Source organism: Malania oleifera, chromosome 1 (genome assembly GCF_029873635.1).
Source record: "Malania oleifera isolate guangnan ecotype guangnan chromosome 1, ASM2987363v1, whole genome shotgun sequence".
Taxonomy (NCBI): domain Eukaryota; kingdom Viridiplantae; phylum Streptophyta; class Magnoliopsida; order Santalales; family Ximeniaceae; genus Malania; species Malania oleifera.
In genome coordinates this window covers 145,115,814-145,135,697 of record NC_080417.1, presented here as the reverse complement: position 1 = coordinate 145,135,697, position 19,884 = coordinate 145,115,814, and the positions used below count along the sequence as shown (strand labels likewise).

The following is a 19,884-nucleotide window of genomic DNA, read 5'->3' as shown; positions in this document are numbered from 1 at the left end:
CCAAGAAAAAAAACTTGCTTTCTTCCTTATTTTTTCATTTTCTTTTTCTTCATAGACAGATGCCAACAAATACAACAAAAATAGTAAGATACTAGGCCTACATAAGGATGGATTAGCTAAACCTATATGTCAAACAGAAGCTACTTTAGCTATGGCTTATTATATTTAGAATTTGGTATTCACCTAGAAAGATTATACATTGTCGTCTCATTTTATGTTATGACTGTTTGAAGAGTTTGTTTTAGTATCTCAACCCTGTGTTTTCTCTCTGTCTGCATGCACATATATGCATAGCCATAGATGTCTATACATGATGATAGAGATTTAAATTGTTGGTTGGCAATGTTTTCAAAAGGTTGAGTGTGGACAAGCACATTCTTTTTGCTTTAATATTGCTCTCTTATAACGTGAACATGCGTCATCCAATTTCCAAAACTCATCATTTTTTTTGAGTTATTCTTTTCCCCTTTGGCTCAAATGAATTTTGTAGCATTTTTTTTTTAAAGTGTTTCCATGCATTATTATGATTCTTTCAATTTTTTTGCAGCTTTTTACAAAAATTTTCCTTTTAAAACGAGTTTATTTTGGCCATTTTTCTGAACTATTGTTTTGGTCTTAGTTGTGTTTGACTGCAACTAGTTTCTATCATTTAGGTTTTGGCTCAAACAGACTACCTGTAGAATCTCATTTCAAAGGGTATAAAAAAGGGTAGTAACTGTTTTTTTTATATGAATTCAACTAGTTAATAGCTTGGTTATATGCTTTTGAGCATGAATGGTGATGCATCAATTATTATTATGCTGTCTATTTAGTATGTAACATGTGTCTGTCATTGAAGGTTGAGGATGTTATTCTAAAATTCAGAAACTTGCATGCAAAAGTGGAGGTGACACCTTCTTCCATTTCATATGAGAAGCTCATCACATATTGCTGTGACTTGCTTAAGGTATGGATTGATCTATTTTCAGATTTCTTGTCCTGTACATTGATTATGTGAGATCAGTAATATGCCTATTTTTTCAGGTTAGTTATACTATACCTCCCTGTGGTTTTAGGGTTTTTTCAATTGACCTAACTGACTTCTTAAATGTGTCACCTAATCTCCATCCAGTTTGGATCAAAGCAAAAACGTGAATTTATCTACCCAAATAGGCAGACCAAGAACATATTAAGCCCTATCTTCCAAGATTTATATCCAAACTATCGAGTTTCCTATCCAAATGTAAAGTATATACATGGTTTACACTATATCTCCCACACCCATGAAACCTTCTGCTCATGTTGTTCTCTATCCAAGATGTTCTAGATGGTGATTATCTCCACAATAACAATCATAGGGACACCTTGCCTACTTCAGATTCCATTATTATGAATTATAAATGGTGATGCCATCTTACCTGCAAATTCAGACTTTTCAGTTTTGTCTCTCATAAAGAAAATTAAAAAATTGAATGAAATTCACTAGTTTTACATCCCTTGGTAAAAACTTAAAAATTCATGTGACTTGTATTTTTCTTCTTTATTTGGGGAAAAAAATGTCTATTCCTTTGAAATCCAAAGTTCAAGAAGATTTAGTGAATTATTTCTGGAAGTCAAAGAGGTAAATTGAAACATCCTCTAGCCACTAGGAGCTTTTTGACACTTTAAAGACGTTGGAGGAGGTAAGTTGAAAAGACCTTGCACTCATAATCTGTAACTAACCCAAATTTTGTCAATGTAGGTACATATGGCTTTTGATATAGTTGACCAATTGGGCGAAGCAGGGATTACATTATCAACAGAGACATTAAATTCCATGTTACATGCATGTGAGGAGAGCTGTGAGTTTAATTTGGTCAGTCGGCTCTGTTATACTAATATTTTTTTAAGTGTTTTGTTAGTTATTTAGTACTATTTTCACATTGATATAAGCATATGGCAATCCAAATCATTGGCATATACTGATGCTGATGATTTTCATCAGCAAATCATCTGCCTGGCATCAGTGTAGGAATTGTTATCTATTTCTTTTGAGGGGTTTAGCAGAAGGAAGGAGAGGGTTTCACTTTGGAAATGCGGTATTTTTGCAGTGTTGTGGGGATTATGGTTGGAATGTAATGCACGAATTTGTTCAAGGAGAAAATTGGATTGGCAGCTGGTTTGAGAGAAGGTTCTTTACCTGGCATCTTTATGTTGTGTTGGGTTCAGTTGCTTTAAGGGTGTAAGTTTTCGGAGGTTCAGCGAGAATGGAGGAATCTTCTGCTCTGAATATTATGTTTTTTCCAGCTGTTGTTTTGTTAGTTTATTTTTTCTGGATTTTTCCAGAATTTTGACGGGAGAAGTCTTTTTCTTCTCTTTTAAAATTCTCCTCTTATCAATGAAATCGGAAAAAATAAATGACACTGAATATCTTTTTCAGTGAACATTTTCTTGATTGTTTTGCTTTTCATCTGTAAGTATCTAGTTGTTATTTTTTCCCCAGAATATTTTATCTTTTAACATTTTTTTGATTTTGCTTTGCACCTTTATCTAGAATCTATTTTAGCCATTATTTTTCCCCAGATCCTGCCTTACCAAAGTGACTCTAGATATTTATCTCCCTTTTTCATTGTTACTTCACATTTAAGAGCGAGTTAATAATTTTAGAACAAATGTTAGATTATTTTGAAACACGTACCCACTAACCGTACGCATGTTCATCCAACTTCTGACATGACTTTTGGATGCATTTTTTGCTTTCTCAACACATGTTTAAGCATACTCAAGGAATGCTGAATAAGACCTGAATTTTTCTGACTGTAAATTTGTGTATAATCGCATTCGTTGTTGTTCCTTTTGTATTTTCTGTTGTTGATTTCTAGTTTGTTATGGTTAGAGCTGGTTTGTGTGTGTAATGTACTAATATACCTGTCCGCATCTTTGTGCATGTATTGTATAAGTAAATCTCTTTAGTTAGTAGATATATTCTCAATTAGTTGAGCAGAAGGAGAACTATAATTATGTGTTATTATTTATTAATGAATTCTTTTTATTAACCCTTTTGTTTTGTCAAGCTGAAGGAGAACTATAATTATGTGTTATTATTTATTAATGAATTCTTGTTATTTAACCCTTTTGTTTTTTCAGGATGAAGGAGAACTATAAATATGCGTTATTATTTATTAATGAATTCTTGTTATTAACCCTTTTGTTTTGTCAGCCTTTTCTGATGTCCTGTACAATGCTTTAATGTCATCCTAACCCTCACTCTCTGCCTTTTCATGTAAGGTTCGTCGAATCTATTCATTGATTCACCAACATAACCTGAAGCCAAATAATGAAACATTTAGAAGCATGATAAACTTGAGTGTGAGAATGAAAGATGTGAGCTTCTACTCACTCTATTTGTGTTGTATATTTCAGTTATGCTGTTTTGGCTAATTAATTTTATGATTATGTGGCTTGAGGTATCCATTTCTGTATGTTATTTCCTCCATAAAATGCAGTTTGATGGTGCTTATGCTATGCTCAATGACCTCGAGAAAATGAATTTGAAACCTACAGCTGGCATGTACAATGCTATAATGGCAGGCTATTTTCGAGAGGTGAGGCTTCAGTTTCCTGAGATGCTCTTGCTAATCCAGTTTTTTTACAATTTACATTTTGACAACATGAATCATACTGCCAGCTATGGGTATTGCATGAATTTGACACTCTCTGCTGCATTTATGATGTTAATGACACTAAAAAAAATCTAGGATGCTTTGGCCAATTAAGAGATAAGAATTGACATTTAAACTTGCACACAAGGTACTCACACATGGCACAACAAACATGAAAAAAGAAATGCATGTGGTTAGGAGAAGGACTTGATTTTCAATTTCGGCTAAAATTTTGAAGCTTCGAAAGTGCTAAAATTTCTATGGAAATTTCAATTTTAAAAAAATGATTGAAATTAGTAAAGCATGAAATTCTTTTAAGGAACTTTACAAATGGGTAATAGGAATATGCAAATTTTGGAACTAATATATTATAAATTAAATATATCGATAGCAGTATTAGCAGGCATGCTGTGCATGAGATGCAATAGTTGTAATATAATATCCATATTAAACTGATTCAGTTAATATAAATGAAACTCATTGTATAGTAGTTGTAATAATATTTGTATTAAACAGGTTCTTTTAATATACATGAAATTCATAATCAATTAAATGTTATTCATTCTACAAATAAAGAATTTGCAAACTATGCTTCAAGTTTTTGAGAAAGCTTCTGATTTGAAGATTAAATTTTCCAAGAGTGGTCTGGTGGGCCTTGGCATTAATGTTGACTCTTTTGTCAGGCTTGTGGGTTGGTTGGTTTTGAATTGGCCTTCCCTTGGGTGGTTGTCATAGTGCTGATCCTTCCTGGGATCTTGTTTTTAAGGGAGTGGCTAGTGGACTGGATGGGTGGAAAGGAGCATTTTTCACCTTTGGCGATCAGATTACTCTTATCCATGTGTGTTTTTCTTTGATTTCGCTGTATTATTTTTCTATTTTTAGGATTTTTTTGTGAGAGTGGCGTGTGGTCTTGAGAAGTTAATGAGGGATTTCTTGTGGTTGAGTGGGGGAGAGAGTCAAAGAGATCACCTTGAAGGTTGGGAGATTTAGTGTAGGTCTAAAAGGGAGGGTGGGATGGTAGAGTTGGGGTTAATATTATTCATGCGAATCCTTGGAAATTTATATATCAGATTTATGATTATTTCCTTCCTAAAATCCAGTACATGGTGGGTAACAGGGAGCTTATTTGTTTCTGGGAGGACCTTTGGATTTGGGAGAGCCATTGGCTAATGCTGTTCCCCGTCTTTATGGGGTCTCTATTCTTCATGATACCCCTATTTCTGATTTTTTTTTATTTTTATTTTGCAAGGGGATAGTCTCTCTTGGAATTTCCATTTTGGGGGAAATCTCAACGGTAGATATTTATGAGTTGGCTCTTTTAACCAGTTAGCTTGATTCTTTTCACATTAATTTCGAGAATGATAGAAGGGTTTGGAGTTCGGATCCTTTTAGGGATTTCTATTGTTAATCTTTTTTCTCTTATTTGACTTGCAATGCTAATGAGGATCTTTTTGGTTTGTACTCTTTGATTTGGAAAGCTAAAGCTCCCTAAAAATAATAAAAGCTTTTATTTGGACTGTGGTACTTGATAGAACTAATACTAATGATGTGCTTCAGAAGAGAAGGCCTAATAAGGCCCTATCACTGGATGTTTGTGTTCTTTGTTTGAACTTTGAATAGTGGGGAGACTTGCTCACACTTGTTTCTTCATTACCCCTTTACTTGGGTGGTCTAGAATAAATTATTTGGTATATGTGGTGAAGACTGGATTTGTCCCTCTATTTTGAAGGCTTTTTTGCTCTATCAAGTTCAGAGGTTTTGGAAATGGGAAGGATAGGAAAGGCTTGAGGCGATGCACTATTATGGCTGTTATTTGGTGTGTTTGGTTGGAGAGAAACTCCAATTTTCAAAGGGTTGGTCACAACTAATAATTTGGTTTGGAGTAACACAGCTAATAATTTGATTTGGCTGTTTTCGTTGTGTCTCTGGGACACCTGCAGTGGGACTGGTTGGCTCTGCTTCATTGACTTGGCTTTCAGATTATGATGATCTCCTGGTGTAATTTTTTGCTATTGTTTTAAATGGAGAATTTCTTGTGCTCCTGGTTTTCCCTTCTTTTCCACTTCTTCTGTGGTACATTCTTAACTCTTCTAATAAATTTCTTTGTTTATCCAAAAAAAAAAAAAAAAATACATAAATGGTCAAATGATATTTGGCTAATATCTAAGTTTAATTTTTCATATAATTTTAAAAGCGTTCGTAATCTTCTTTGATTCAATTTTAAAAAAGAAAGAAACTAAGAGAGGGATTTCACTTTGCATTTTAAAACTAAGAGTGAAATTTCACTTGGCGTTTAATCACACTTTTGATATCTGAAGAAATTTCATTTTACAATTTCGACAAGTTTCACTAAAATTTCAAAATTTCAATAAATTTTGGAAGATTTGATGAAATTTGTGACAGAAATCTTGTAACATGAAAATTGACCCCCATTTGGATTTCGAGGGTGATGAGAAGTGGTAATTTCAATAGAAATTTCAACAATTTCATGGAAATTTGAGACCATGGTTAGGAGGACAAATTTATTGATTTCATTGCAATAGTAATGTTTCTACCACCCACCCACCCACTCAGAATTATTGGAAAATCTCATTCTTGCTTCATTTAAAATATTTTTCATCAATCAAATTCTCTAAATCTCCTGTGATTTGAGCTTCCAATGCTTCTTGTCTTTTTTGTTTCTCTCCTCCTTTGCGTATCGTTGAATGTGGTCGTTCTCTCATTTTGTGGTTACATTTGCACACCCCACTGCTTGACCTTTTTTATGTGCCAAGTGTTGTTTCAAGTATGTAATACCTTCTTTACTGGTCTTTCCACAAAAATTTACCCACCACAGCATGCCTACTATCGTCCACAAAAAGTAGCAAAATGCGAGCCATTGTCCTTAGAAAGCAGCTCTCATTTTTCTTCACACATGACATCTTGATTTGATGATTTCTACATTTAAGCATTAAAAGTTAAGATGAAAGTTATGAAAGATGGAACATAACAATATAACGTGGATGGTGGATTGCATAAATTTTAGTAATTTTAGTTAGTAGTAGATCGTACACTCACTATTAATATTAGGTATTAAAAATCTAAAATTTAAAAATAATAAATTTTAGTATAATAGTATTTAATAGTTGAATCTTAACTAATTATTATTAATTTTTTAATAAATACTAAATGTTAATTAGTTAAATAAGAATTAATAAATGCTAAGTTACTAATAACTAAATAGATAGTAATTTTCCTAGATTGTAATTGTTGTATTTAATAGTTACATATTAAATTTAATTTTTAAATTCTAGTATTCAAAATGATAAAAACTAAGTAAGCATTGCAATTTTGATCATTAGGGATTAGGCAATTTAGGGCCATTAAGCAAATTGATTAATTAAGTTTTGCATCTTGCTTAAGCTTAACTTTCTTAAATGAAAAAGGGAAAATAAATTGTACCTGCTGGTGGACAGTGGACAAACCCCACAAGAGCAGCAAAAAATGGAAGATTTCGGTCACGTCTTCAAGCTCCCTGTGGCTCCAGCAGTCCTACTCCTAATCTCAAGCTTCTATGATATCTTACTTGAATCTACCTAATCACTTCCAAACAACAATAAATTTCTTCCGAAATGGAAAAAAATTCAGGCAAAGGGAAGGGAAAGCATGCACTGGGAACTTAGGATGGTGATTTCAAGTAGAAATTTAGGTTTTGGAAGCCATAGAGGCGAGCCTTGCAAGAGCAAGAAATGCAGTAGAGGACAGAGAGATGGGGAAGAAATGAGGTAATTTTCATACTATAGGAGTGTTGGGAGTCCCATCCGGCATAACTGTGCATAACAGCCCGTTATGGTCCTTAATGCTAACAGCTGCTACAGCCTATTGTGAAGTGAACGGGCCTAGCGGCTTTATGGCCATGATTTTCTTCCTTGCCACTATTTTGGTCCGAAATGCGATTGGGGACCTGTTTTTCCATTATGTAACGCCCGTTATGCTACATAATGGCCATTTTTAAAACTGTGACTTAAGAGTATCCAAGGGAGGGATTGAACATACAAGTAATGCTATTGGAATGTAAGAGTTTGACATAATACCAAATCTTGTGCACATCTGCATAATCTGGGATTTCATCAAGCTCCACATTTAGGAGGCAATGAATGCATCTTCCTGAACTCAATACTCCTTTTTGTTTGTCTGGCTAAAGTTGAAACTATTTTCATATCTGCCTAAGCCTGTCAAATAGATCTTGACCGCTTTAGACCACATGCACTTTATTCTTTCCATCCAACTTCTGGGTTGTAATCTGTGGCAATGAAGAAGGAAACATACTTTAGGGATTCATGGAATCCATCCCATTGCTCATAACCAAGACAACCAACGAACTAGATAAACAACTGGAACAAATCATAAAAAGAATGACATAAAAATTGTTCCAGGTCCCCATGGACTCAGTTACTGCTAACAAACAGCCTCCGACAGTACCATTATGATCATTCCTGGAGTGCCAAGCATGAACAACTGAAAGGTGGGTCTTTGGACAAAACTCCACCAAATATTTGATAATACGATTTATATAGGAATTCGAACAATATAGGAACAGTTCAAGCCGAAAACATGGGTGTATGAAGCCTCATTCACCAGTGCATGGAGTTGACACTGCCATCCTTTGACCAGGTGCGTAAAGGTGCATGAGGAAGGCTCCGGCAATGGGATTTCAGGGCTTGGCAGATTAGCAGTGTCTCTGAGTGGCTACAGTGTTGGTTTACCAGATCACTGGGGTTTTGATGTTCCTGAACATGCAGTGTCATCCAGGAAATTTCCAGCAACTACTTTGTTTTCTGGCAGCTGCTGGACTGGCTTTCAGGCTTGTGGTGGTGCTAGGAGGCTTCCGACAGTGGTAGACATGCTGAATATTTTGGGATTTTGGGCTTGGTTTGGTGGTGGCTGCAGCACTTAGGTTTTAGATTTTGGGACCATTCTTTAATCCCATGTTAAACAATGCTGTGTAAATTGGAAGACCTAATCACATGATAAATCTTTGCCTCTTTTGTAATATGTGTCATATTCATTACAATGACCATCTTACCTTACCGACACATGCTTACTAGCACACAGGAGCAAATACTAAATAACTGAGACTTAATCCAGTAGCAGGATAAATGAGGGAATTTTTTTTTTTGAGAAAGGAGATAAAATTGTAAAAGAAGAATAGTGGGGCATCTTCCTACAAAGCAAGGGAGCAAAAAAAAAAAAAGGGAGAATGTCCAGAAAAAGCAATAGGGCTTTCCAATCAAAAGAATATACCCATTTTTTTTTCCCTTTTCTTTTAAATAATTATGAAACATATTTCAGAAATGGCCCTCTTTGATTCTTGAGATATTACATGAGGGCTGGTTTCTATTGGGATTTCCATTTTCATATGGCTCCTAATGATGGGGTTGTGCTGGAGCTTGCCTCCTTATTAAGTTTAGGCTTCTTCCTGGAAGGGGAAACTACTGGTCCTGGATTTTTGATTCTTTTGGGGAGTATTCTTGTAAATCTTTTTCTCAGCATTTAACCAATAAAACCTTGTCTTTCCTGCTTCATAGATCTTTTTGGAAGGCTATAATCCCCTTCAAGATTAAGGCTTTTATTTTGAAAGGGGTAATCATGGTTTAGCATTATGGTGGTTTGGATTTTTGCAGTTTTGTGGTGGGATTTTTTTGGAGCAAGATACTTGTATTTATACAGGGGAGGAGGATGTCTCTAATTATTCTTTGTGATAGGATTCAGTGCATGGCCTTATGGGATTTTTGCAGCAGGATGTTTGAAAGGTTTCTTCTCGTTTACAGTATGATTGGGTGGCTGTGCTGTTTTGGCATTTTTTTTTGTTATTGCATCTTTTAAGTAGGATTTCTTATCCTCCTTGTTTTACTTCTTCTTCTTATTAAATCGATAAAAAAAACAGGGGATCTTTTGGATAAGTATTGTTAGTTTATTTATTTTTAAGATTTCATATCATTGCCTAGGTTATGTTCTCTCTTTCTCTATCTCTCAGGATATCTTTTTTTTTTTAATCCAAAAAAAAAAAAAAAAAAAAAACTTCCCTATTAGTGCTACTTTGTTGTGTTTTCAAATATGATGATGAAGTGATGTTTTCATATGCATAAATTACTATTGAGGCTCAAGAGTGGAGGATGCAATCTTGGACCTTTCTTACATATTTAATTGATCTACCTGTTGCATCATTTCTGCAGAAAAAAATTTATGGGGGCTTAAAGGTTCTCAAGCAAATGAAAGCTGCAGATGTGAAACCGGATTCTCAAACTTTCAGCTATCTAATAGGCAACTGTAATTGTGAGGAGGATATTATTAAGGTGATTTGTGATTTTTTTCCCAAGTGAGGAATAGTATGTACCTGTAGTTTAATAATTTATTTTTCAGATTTTCAAATTTAAAATTTGACTGTAAACTCACATCTCACTTTATTTCCACACACTAGTAATTAGTTTTTGACTATGTCTGAGATATTTGATTTTTTATTTTCAACAATTTTTTCTCTTGCCCATATGGTAGGGATATGCTGTCCAATGCAACTTTTCTAAACCTGCTATGGGAAACTTTTGGTGTCTCAGGACTCTTCTGTTACAAAATTTTGTACAATACTTGAACGATACTTGTCAAATTGCATTTGAATTATGTACTCAGTAGATAATGTGTTGTTAGCATTGCAGCCCAGGTTATGTATGACATTTATTTATGTATACTAGGTGATTGCTTAGTGTTCCTAGGTGCAGGCTGTAATTTGTGCTCTGGTGTTCTGGTAACCTTGCGAGAGTTGCTGAGAAGTCTATGCTGATGTGTTTAAATTTTCTTCTGACTATTGAAGTGAACATTTTATTTAGTCTAATTGGGTGGGCAGACTAATTCAAAGGAACTTTTCTATTTCTTAATTTACTCATCTCTACTGCCACTCATTTGATCAAATTTCTTAACTTGTGCAAAAACTTTGAATCTCAGTACTTTATTAACACGATGTTCATTATTTATTCTGAACAATTTTTATCATTTTTGTTGCTGGAAAGTGTAAGATGTATGTGTCTCAGATAAGATATCCTAATCTGGTGGTTTTTATTGTAGTATTTTGATGAACTTAAGAATGCTGGAGTTCAAGTTACGAAGCATATTTTCATGTCACTTATAAATGCTTATGCAGCATGTGGACAATTTGAGAAGGCAAAACAGGTATGTTTGCCTCAGAATTGATTTAGATTACTGTTGAGGTTGGGAAACACTAACAGATTTGATCATATTTCTTAGACCCCTCCAAGTCCTATCCCGAAATTTGAAACTATTATCCGTGCTTTCCTCCTGTGTATATCTGCCTGCCTGGGAATGTTGGGGTCTTAAAGAGATTGGATTTATTATCCTCGTACATAATTCTTTGTCTTTTGTTGAGAATTGTTCCACAAATCCTTCACATTAATCTTAAATATTCCTTTGGAACTGTTTCCCATTATGGTAAGCCTGGCTGCAGCTTTCCATTAACATTTTAATTACTTTGATCTCACTGAGACGATCTCCTGTGTATTAATAGGTAGTCCTAGACAAAGGAGTGCCAGTTAAGAGCTTGAATGAAATTAAATGTGTGTTGGTTTCTGCTCTTGCATCCAATGGGAAAATGTCTGATGCTGTCAGCCTATATGAAGAAATCAAAGATGCTGGATACAATCTGGAGCCCAAAGCCGTCATATCTCTCATTGTAAGTTTCTTTTGTTGAGATTTTGTCTACTTTATCTTTTAACATTGACATTTTCTTGGTTACTTGGCAGGAGAACTTTCCATCAGAAGGAGAGTTGAGTAGATTGCTTCAACTACTTGATGGATTGGATGAGAATGACTCAGGCTATTGGCTTGATGGTTACTGCAGAGCCATCTTATATTGTGTCCGATACAAGCATTTGAGGTCCTTTGCTCTTTATTCTGCTCTTTCTTCAACGGAATTTTTACATTTCCTGTTTGCTTACACCCTCACTTTCTTTGATTTAGTTCTGCCATTGATTTACTCAAGCGACTCAAGGATAAATTCTACAATGATGAAGTGGCTACAGAAGTTTTTTTTGAGGAGGTTTTTCTCCTGTTCTCTCTCCCTCTCAAGGCATTAGAAGAATTTTTTTTATAGGAAATTAAATTTATTGAGAGCGAATAATGGAAAAAAAGCTGGAGGTGTCAAAGAAACTGAATTAAAAAATCATGAAAGACTGTCCAATTTGTCTGGAAATGAAGCCAGTTATGATCATAAGACACCGATTGGAATAAAAATTACAGAAGAGCTGATTTCCAATCACTTGCAAATCAATCAATGAAGTACCCGTAAACATCCCTGAAGCTAAAGTCCCAAGAGAAGCAAGAAAAGACACTTTATTCCGCTGCAAATAGGACAGGGTAATGTATTCTTTAAAATTATGGCATTCCTTTCATTCCTCAGAAATTGGAGAATTGATTACCATGACGCTGCTACAGCATTTTGCTTTCTTGCTTTTGCCAAAACCCCAAAACTTCACCCTCAAAAAATACCCTTATCATGTGGAAACACCTACATTTCTCCAAAAATGTTAAAAAGTCTACACTAAAGCTGTGTAGCCACCTGACAGTGAAGAAGCATGTTCTCACAAGTCTCAGTAGAAGCGAAGCACATTGTTCAAATACATGGACTCATTGTTTTGTTAGGCCTCCTCATTTGCAACAAACCATTAGTATTAATTCTGTTAAGAACCAAAAGTCTGGTTGTGTGCATTATTTCGAAAGGGAATTTTGGCCTTGCAAATTGCTTTCTCCATATGAAAAGGAGTTGTAGATTTCAACAACTGCAATAGAAAATATTCAGTAGACAACTAATGACTCAATGAAGTAGAATTTGAATGAGTTCTTACTTGTCTCAGTAGAAGCTAAGCACATTGCACAAATATCTGGACTAGTTGCTTTATTACGCCTCCTTATCTGCAATAAATATATTAATTCTGTTAAAAACCAAAGTCCAGTTAAGTGTATTATTTTGGAAGGGCATTTTGACCTTCCATATTGCTTTCTCCATAGGAAAAGGAGTTGTGGATTCCAGCAACTGCAATAGAATATATTTAGAGAACTAATGACTCAATGCAGTGGAGTTTGAAGTTTAATGTCATTGAACTTGTCTTTGATTTAGGAGTTCAAGTTTGTTTTGTCCATTTTGCTGTTTTTGAATTTTTTTGTTGTTCTATAAATTTGTTTCTTTCATCCTAATCTGTGATTAATGTCCTTGTCAAGTCTTGTATTGTGAAAATTTATTTTCATTAGTATTTGAGGGTTTGTTTTCCCTATCTGACAATTTGGACTATTAACTCTGTTTTTATTATATAATCTTGGTGGAGGTATTTTGCGAAGTTGCGGAGACAGAATCTACGGATTTGCAGTTTGGCTTAAGTTTGCTTCAAGCTATTAAAGATGAGCTTGGGTTACAGCCTTCACGAAAATGCCTTGATTTTCTCCTCACTGCTTGTGTGAATGCCAAAGACTTGCACAGTTCTCAGTTGATTTGGAAAGAATATCAGAGTGCTGGTCTTCCTTACAATGTTTTAAGTTATTTGAGGTACATAATGCCCATTAGTTTTGTTTATACGATATCTGATCTTGTGAATTGGGAGTGGACCTGGCTTACCCTTTTAATATGAAGTAGATAATGCAGCTCTTATCACCCTAAGAACCTATTGACTCTCTCTCTCTCTCTCTTCCCATTAAGATCTGTGAAGTGACTAGATTCTTTTGTTTTCTGATACACGAGTCTAAAAATTTCTTGACAGATAAATTTTTTGCTGATGGATGTTTCAAAGGGTTTTATTTTCTGATTTAAAGTATGATTGGCTGTCTCACTGCACTGTTTTGATTTATTTTGTTTTTTTTTTCCTTGTATCTTTTAAAGAGGATTTCTTATGCTACTTTTACTACTTCCTTTTCTTCTCTCCAAAATCTTCTTTTTTGCTAAAGAAAATGTCATGACATATTAAAATAAATTTTTTTATGAATTGTTATTTTCAGTCATGCATGTTCACATTGAATTGTTGCTTTGATGGGTTAGACTTATTGAATTGTTGCTTTGATGGGTTAGAATTTAGAAGCCAAGTTAGGAAATGATACATAGTTGAAGAAACTGACTTTGAGAAATGAGCATTATAAGATATGATATGATAAATGAGTAACTAGTATCGAGGAAAAATACATTTGACTTCCCTTGAGCTTTCCTAGAAAGATGTGAACCTCCCTTGATGATTAAAATTCATTGCCTTATTTTCGCATGACACTTAGTGGGCCATTTGGTTTGCAACACCTTTCTATATAGCATCTCAGTTTTACGTTTGTTTGGGCTTCGAAGTCAGATGTGGGGGAATATTAACATTCTTGGGAATGAAAAAAAAAAAAAAACCTATAATAAGGGCATCCCATTCCCATCCTTTCCCTGTGGGTAAGTATCATGGGAATCCCATTCCCATGGGAATCCTACTTTGGAACCAAATTATCCTCACTATTTTGGCCCATTGGACATCAATGCCTTCATAATATAGACTATATATTATTATCAATTTCTCACACACTATTATTATATTTAAAATAATATATTATTATTAAAAAATGAAAGTAATAATAATGAGAATGATGTTATTATTGTTATTATGCTATAATAATATAATATAATGGTTGTAATTCAAAGACCATGTTGCCCCTAATTACCTCGGTTAATTGGATTGTTAAGTTTATGTGTTGAAATTTCTATGACATTGATTTTATTAGCTACATATTCTTAGTAGTTTCTTTATCATAAAAATATAATTACTCTTCATATATCATTTTTACTCATGTGTTATAATTGCCATCTTCTTGAAATGCTTGAAAGGATTCTCATGTTGAACCAAACATAAATCGGCATCATGCATGCATTCCCGAGAATCTCACTGTTCGAATGAAGCATAAATATTTCAATGAGACAGGCATCTATTCCTAGGAATGAGATTCCTGGGAATGACATTCCATGCGAATATTTTTGATTCCATGAGGCAAATGCTGGCCATGGTTTGTGATAGAATTCAGCATTAAACGGAATGTAGTTCTAAATTCAAGAAACTTGATTCAGAATTAATTTGGACCACTGAACACTGAATGATTTAGGTTGTTTGGTATTTATATTTTTAATATGTATGTTTTTGCCATTAATCTTGTTAGATTACCACTTCTCCTAAAAGCTTGAGCTATTTGGTTGGGGCTAACAATGTATGTCAAACTTTAACACTCCTCCGCATGTGCAGCCCGAGAGCAGGTGGAGAGATAAACACATGCTAGATAATATCTATTGCAGGAAATATAATAATTTTTAAATGCCACACTATTAATGCAGACAAAAAGATTAGAACCAAGGGCCTCCTGGTAACCAGCTCTAATACCATGTTAGATTACCTCTGTATCTCAAAGCTTAAGTTGTTAGGTGTTGGGCCAACAGTTTATGTCAAGATTTAACAAATCCCTTTATAGATTTGATCTTATTTAGGCATTTTTGAATAAATATGGAAATAAAAATTCTGTATAATTAATCAAAAAATGCATTTCATATGTTGCAGATGAAATTGAAAAGAATTCTATGTTATAGGAAAAAATTGCATCTTTGAATTTTCTGGGAAAAAATATTTTTTCCAAATCACCAAGAAAATTAGATATTGCATAAACAATTTGGAAAAAAAATCTAAAACATAGGGAAAAATCGCATCTTCAAAATTATAGAAAATTTTTTTATCGTTGCTGAAAAATAAGCCAAAAAAGTGCTTCATGTATTGGGGAGCCCCCACATCACCAAAGATCATCACAGAAAAAATAAACCTTTGAAATTATAGGAAACATTTCATCTTTGAAATTATTGGAAAAAATTATTTTTCCCAGATCATCACACAGAAAATTTCAAAAAGAAAAATTCTTCTTCTTCTTCTTCTTCTTCTTGTGTCATTCAACCAATCCTCCAACCACATCTGTAATATGAATGTGGTTGATTTTATAAGTGTAGTTAGTAAAATATCTAAGTGGAAGTTTTGCATAAATGGTGCTTATATTTCATTTTAAATAAAAACTACCAAAAATATGTGTCATCTAAAAGGAAAAACATGCCTGTACACACACACACACACACACACACACACATTAATGTATCCCTTCCTTGCTGTATCCTCATTTTTTTGAAATTGTCATATTGCCGTGCCGGTATTGTGTCATATCCATATCTCCCAATGAATGGGAATAACTGAGAATAGATACCCAATGCCCTAAAAATTGGCACGAAAATAAGTGCGGACTGGATCCAATGCCCCCATCACCTTAAAACCAAACCATAAATGGTATCAATGGTGATCATCTATTCAATAGCCTGAAACCCATCCTTGAACTGCTCAACACAACGCCATTTCAGCTGGTCGCCTAAAGCAATCAAGTTTCATTCTGCTAATCGCTGCAGTCAGAAGAACATCCTCTGCTCCTTAAAAAATGCTTAATGTTGATTAATGACAAGGTCAAGGTGTCAGTCACACATTTTGGGACTACCATAATGATTGAAATTGAATGGTAAGGGGGGACAGCTTGGTCGCATTCACAGCAAATTGCCACTGGTTTCTTCCTTGATCTGATCTGTGTGTGTGTTTACAGTGGATAAGGGTTTGGTAGTAGGTGGTATGCCAGTATAGGAGAGTTTGGTACAAACATGAGGGTTTTGATGACATTATTATGTCAACAGAAATGATGTACTGCTACAATTCATTGCTACAATGCCTAAGATCTTGACATAATCCATTTAATGCACCTTTAAAAAAAAAGTGGATTTTCGGATTATGTGTCAGAATCCTGGACACTGGCAATAGAATGTGGCAGTGGAATGTTTGAATGCGGTGCTAAAACAATATTGGATGTGATGGAGGACCACCTACACATTTGAGGCTGCCCATTTGGCACACTTATTTTAGGGGTAGATTTAGTAAATGATGTTTGTATTAACATTTCTTTGTATTGTGTAATTTGCTATATTTGATGTGATGGAAGACCGCCTACACTCTTCTTCTTCTTCTTCCGCTGCTGCAACTTTATCCAATATCACTCCTTCAACCCAACTCCATTTCTACATAATTCTACCATCTATTTTCTTTCTCCAGAATCCCTACTATCTTCCTGTATTCAAAGTTGCATATCAGAAATTACAGTATCATTGCAACACTCTTCATTTAGCCAGAAAAGTGAAAAATTAGGGTCATGCCTTTTGAAGATGAACCTTATTTTCCAGCCATCATTTTACAACATCCCCTCACCATCAGTAGCAGATCCCGTGAAATATGTTCTCCTGTAAATTCACTTTCATCCGAATGAGGGTTGTGGCCCCATGCGCCACCTGAAAGTACTTCAACTGGCCCCCTCTAAAATCCACATCTGCCAGTGTTTTCTTGGCACACTACCACCACCAATCATTGGTGGAGGTGGAATACCTTCATGGGGCAAGCCTCACTAGCGACACAGCCACACTCACCTGTGACATGCATGGGAGAAACTGGCAGAGTATTCTTTTGCTTCCAAATCAGGGAGAAACTGTTTCCAATTCGTTATACTTCGGTTTTTTACCTGGGATTTTGAATCTGAATTGAGGAAATTCAAGTGTTAGTGTATGGTATTCCTTTTTGGAGGATAATTTCAAAGCCAATACTCGATTCAGATCTATTTGTTGCTGTTTGAAGGCTGATTTATGAGGATTTGAGAAATTGGGAGTTCAGAAATTGCATGACTATGCTGAGAGCTTAGTGATCATTGCAATTTGCTCTCAAAAGTCTTTAATGAGGTAACCAAAATTATCCAATTTTCTTGATTAATCTTCACCTAATTAAGAAAATTTATAATTTTCATAATTCAAAGCATTATTATATTAGTTCCTTTAGTTCATTCGTTGCCCAAATCCTGGTTCATACCCAAACTCCCTTGTTGTCATAGTCTGTAGGACCATGTCAACTCATGCATATTATGATGGCGTTGTAATAATTTTAGGATTCATATCGCTTGTAGTTGAGTTTAGTCTTCCTCCACATCATTGTACTATATTCCATTATCTATGGCCACCAACAAAAACATTGAAGCCATCATTATTGAACTTGCACCTCTTGATACCGAACCTTTGTAAAGATCTGTTGGGATTTTGTGGTCCAAAATTTTGAGCATTTTATAGAACAATTTGTACAAGTCATGAAGTTGTTGGGTAATGCCCTAGAGCCTTAAGTTTATTTAGAGTCTAGGGTTGAGGAGGGTAGTTTTGATGAGTTTGGCAATATAAGGTACCACCTAACCCTAGGCACATCTCACATCCTCCTAGGAATGATTGGGAGGAGTATGGAGATGTTGTAGAAGGGTCAAGGTAGATGTGGGTACTTATGATGGGGGATTAGATCCAAACTTCTTTTTAGATTGGGAAGAGGTGATGGAGGATTTCTTTGAGTGTTAACAAAGTGAGGACAAAGTTTGATTTGCCAAGATGAAACATGTATACCAACCAAGAAATATTGGCGAATTATTCAACAAATCTCAAATGTTTAGATGAATCTTATATTACCAAATGGTAAGCAAGGACACAACGATTGAAAAGAAGTACCTCCCTCCTTCCTATAAGAACCAATTGTTTAGTGACCTTTTGAACCATCGATAAACCACTACTATAGCAAGCTATGTTAAGCAATTTGAGGAGCAATTCAAGGAGTGATTGCTCATGAGACAAGCTTATTAGGGCATTATGCTTGCCTATGACTGCATGCCTTGTGTGCATGAATGGGTTACCATCATGTAAATAGTAGCATAGTTTTATGCTTTGAGTATGTAAGTCTTAGTGTAAAGTGGTAGCATGATTCTAACAATTTGATGTTTTCTAGTGCTAGAACTAAAATTTCATATAAAGCTCTTTAGGGGAGGGTGAGTGTTCATTAGTCTTGCAAAGCTCACTGGCATTTGTTAAATGTGTTTAGCCTACCTGCCTTCCTCGCTAAACACAAGTTGCTTACAAAGGTGTTGTTCACGAATTGCATTGCTTCAATGTTTACCTCTTGCCACTTGCTTTCATGAATTGCTTATTGCTTCTACTTACTTTTGATTCAATTGTTATGAATGTATTCTTGTGGTAAATTGCAGTAATCTTTGACTGACTAGTTAAGTAGGAGTGGTTTAGCTAGTGCAACATTGCGCTTCACTAGGTGTGAAGCATCTGATTTGTGACGATATCAATGCTTGGTTAATTGGTACATAAATTCAATTGCCTTCATAGTGGGTTTGTGTTAAGCATTGGTAAGATATCATGCGTACTAATACCGAGAAAATTGAAGTGCTAGAGTCGTAGGATGAGACAACCAACAATGTGGCCATGGAGATGGCCAAAATTGTTGAACATGTTGATGCATTGGAGGAATCACAAAAGCATCAACAAGGTTCTATGGTGGAGACATCAGAGGACCTCCATGCAATGTTAGAATCTTTATGAGCTTAGATGGTGGATCTAACTGCCACGATGAACTTGATGGTTCTTGCTATAGCAAACTCTAATACTATAGAGTATAGAGGAACAAAGGTGTTAGAACTCAAAATGCATGGGGGTGCCTGTGATGCTAAGGAGTTGGAAAACTTCTTATTTGACATGGATCAATACTTTTGTGTAGTGAGGACCGACTTAGAATAGGTGATAGTATCCATGGGAACGATGTACGTGAGCGGTGAAGCTAAGATGTGGTGGTGTACCTCTATGATGAAATTGAGAATGGGCATTGTGTAATTGATTGTTGGGCAGACTTGAAGAGAGAGCTTAGGACCAAATTCTTTCTTGAGAGGGTTGAGTAAAATGCTTGACGTAAATTCTATGATCTAAAGCACATTGGTTCAATTAGGGAGTATGTGAAACAATTCATCGCTTTAATGTTGGATATTCGAGACATGTTGGAGAAAGATAGGTTGCTCTATTTTCTTGAGGGGTTGAAATGATGGGCAAGGGCAGACCTTCATCGACAAAGAGTTCAAGCCTTGCCTATCGCCCAAGTTGTCGCAAAACGCTTGACTGACTATGCTGGCGAGAGTTTCACAATATCCAAAGAGAGTAGCGTGGTGGAAACAACGAAAAGTCTTTCAAGAAGGGCAAACTTGAAAGTGGGGGAGTCGATGCCAAGGCATCAACTTCAAAAGAAGCTTTAGTTTTTCAATCATTCAACACACCTAGTTGTAAGGGTAAGAT

At 35.1% G+C, this 19,884-nt stretch overlaps 1 protein-coding gene across 3 annotated transcripts in view; it reads left to right on the top strand.

The window, feature by feature from the left end:
• The window catches only part of LOC131145232 (pentatricopeptide repeat-containing protein At4g04790, mitochondrial-like), an 85,048-nt gene that overhangs the window by 52,276 nt on the left and 12,888 nt on the right, over positions 1 to 19,884 (top strand). For 2 of the 3 annotated variants that reach the window (XM_058094381.1, XM_058094390.1), the window contains exons 6-15: positions 839 to 946; positions 1,721 to 1,834; positions 3,247 to 3,342; positions 3,465 to 3,563; positions 9,836 to 9,955; positions 10,719 to 10,823; positions 11,176 to 11,340; positions 11,411 to 11,544; positions 11,628 to 11,706; positions 12,989 to 13,206. In XM_058094381.1, the coding sequence (XP_057950364.1) occupies positions 839 to 946; positions 1,721 to 1,834; positions 3,247 to 3,342; positions 3,465 to 3,563; positions 9,836 to 9,955; positions 10,719 to 10,823; positions 11,176 to 11,340; positions 11,411 to 11,544; positions 11,628 to 11,706; positions 12,989 to 13,206 (1,238 nt within the window). The remainder of the gene's footprint in view (positions 1 to 838; positions 947 to 1,720; positions 1,835 to 3,246; positions 3,343 to 3,464; positions 3,564 to 9,835; positions 9,956 to 10,718; positions 10,824 to 11,175; positions 11,341 to 11,410; positions 11,545 to 11,627; positions 11,707 to 12,988; positions 13,207 to 19,884) is intronic. The other variant, XM_058094394.1, reaches the window with a different exon arrangement.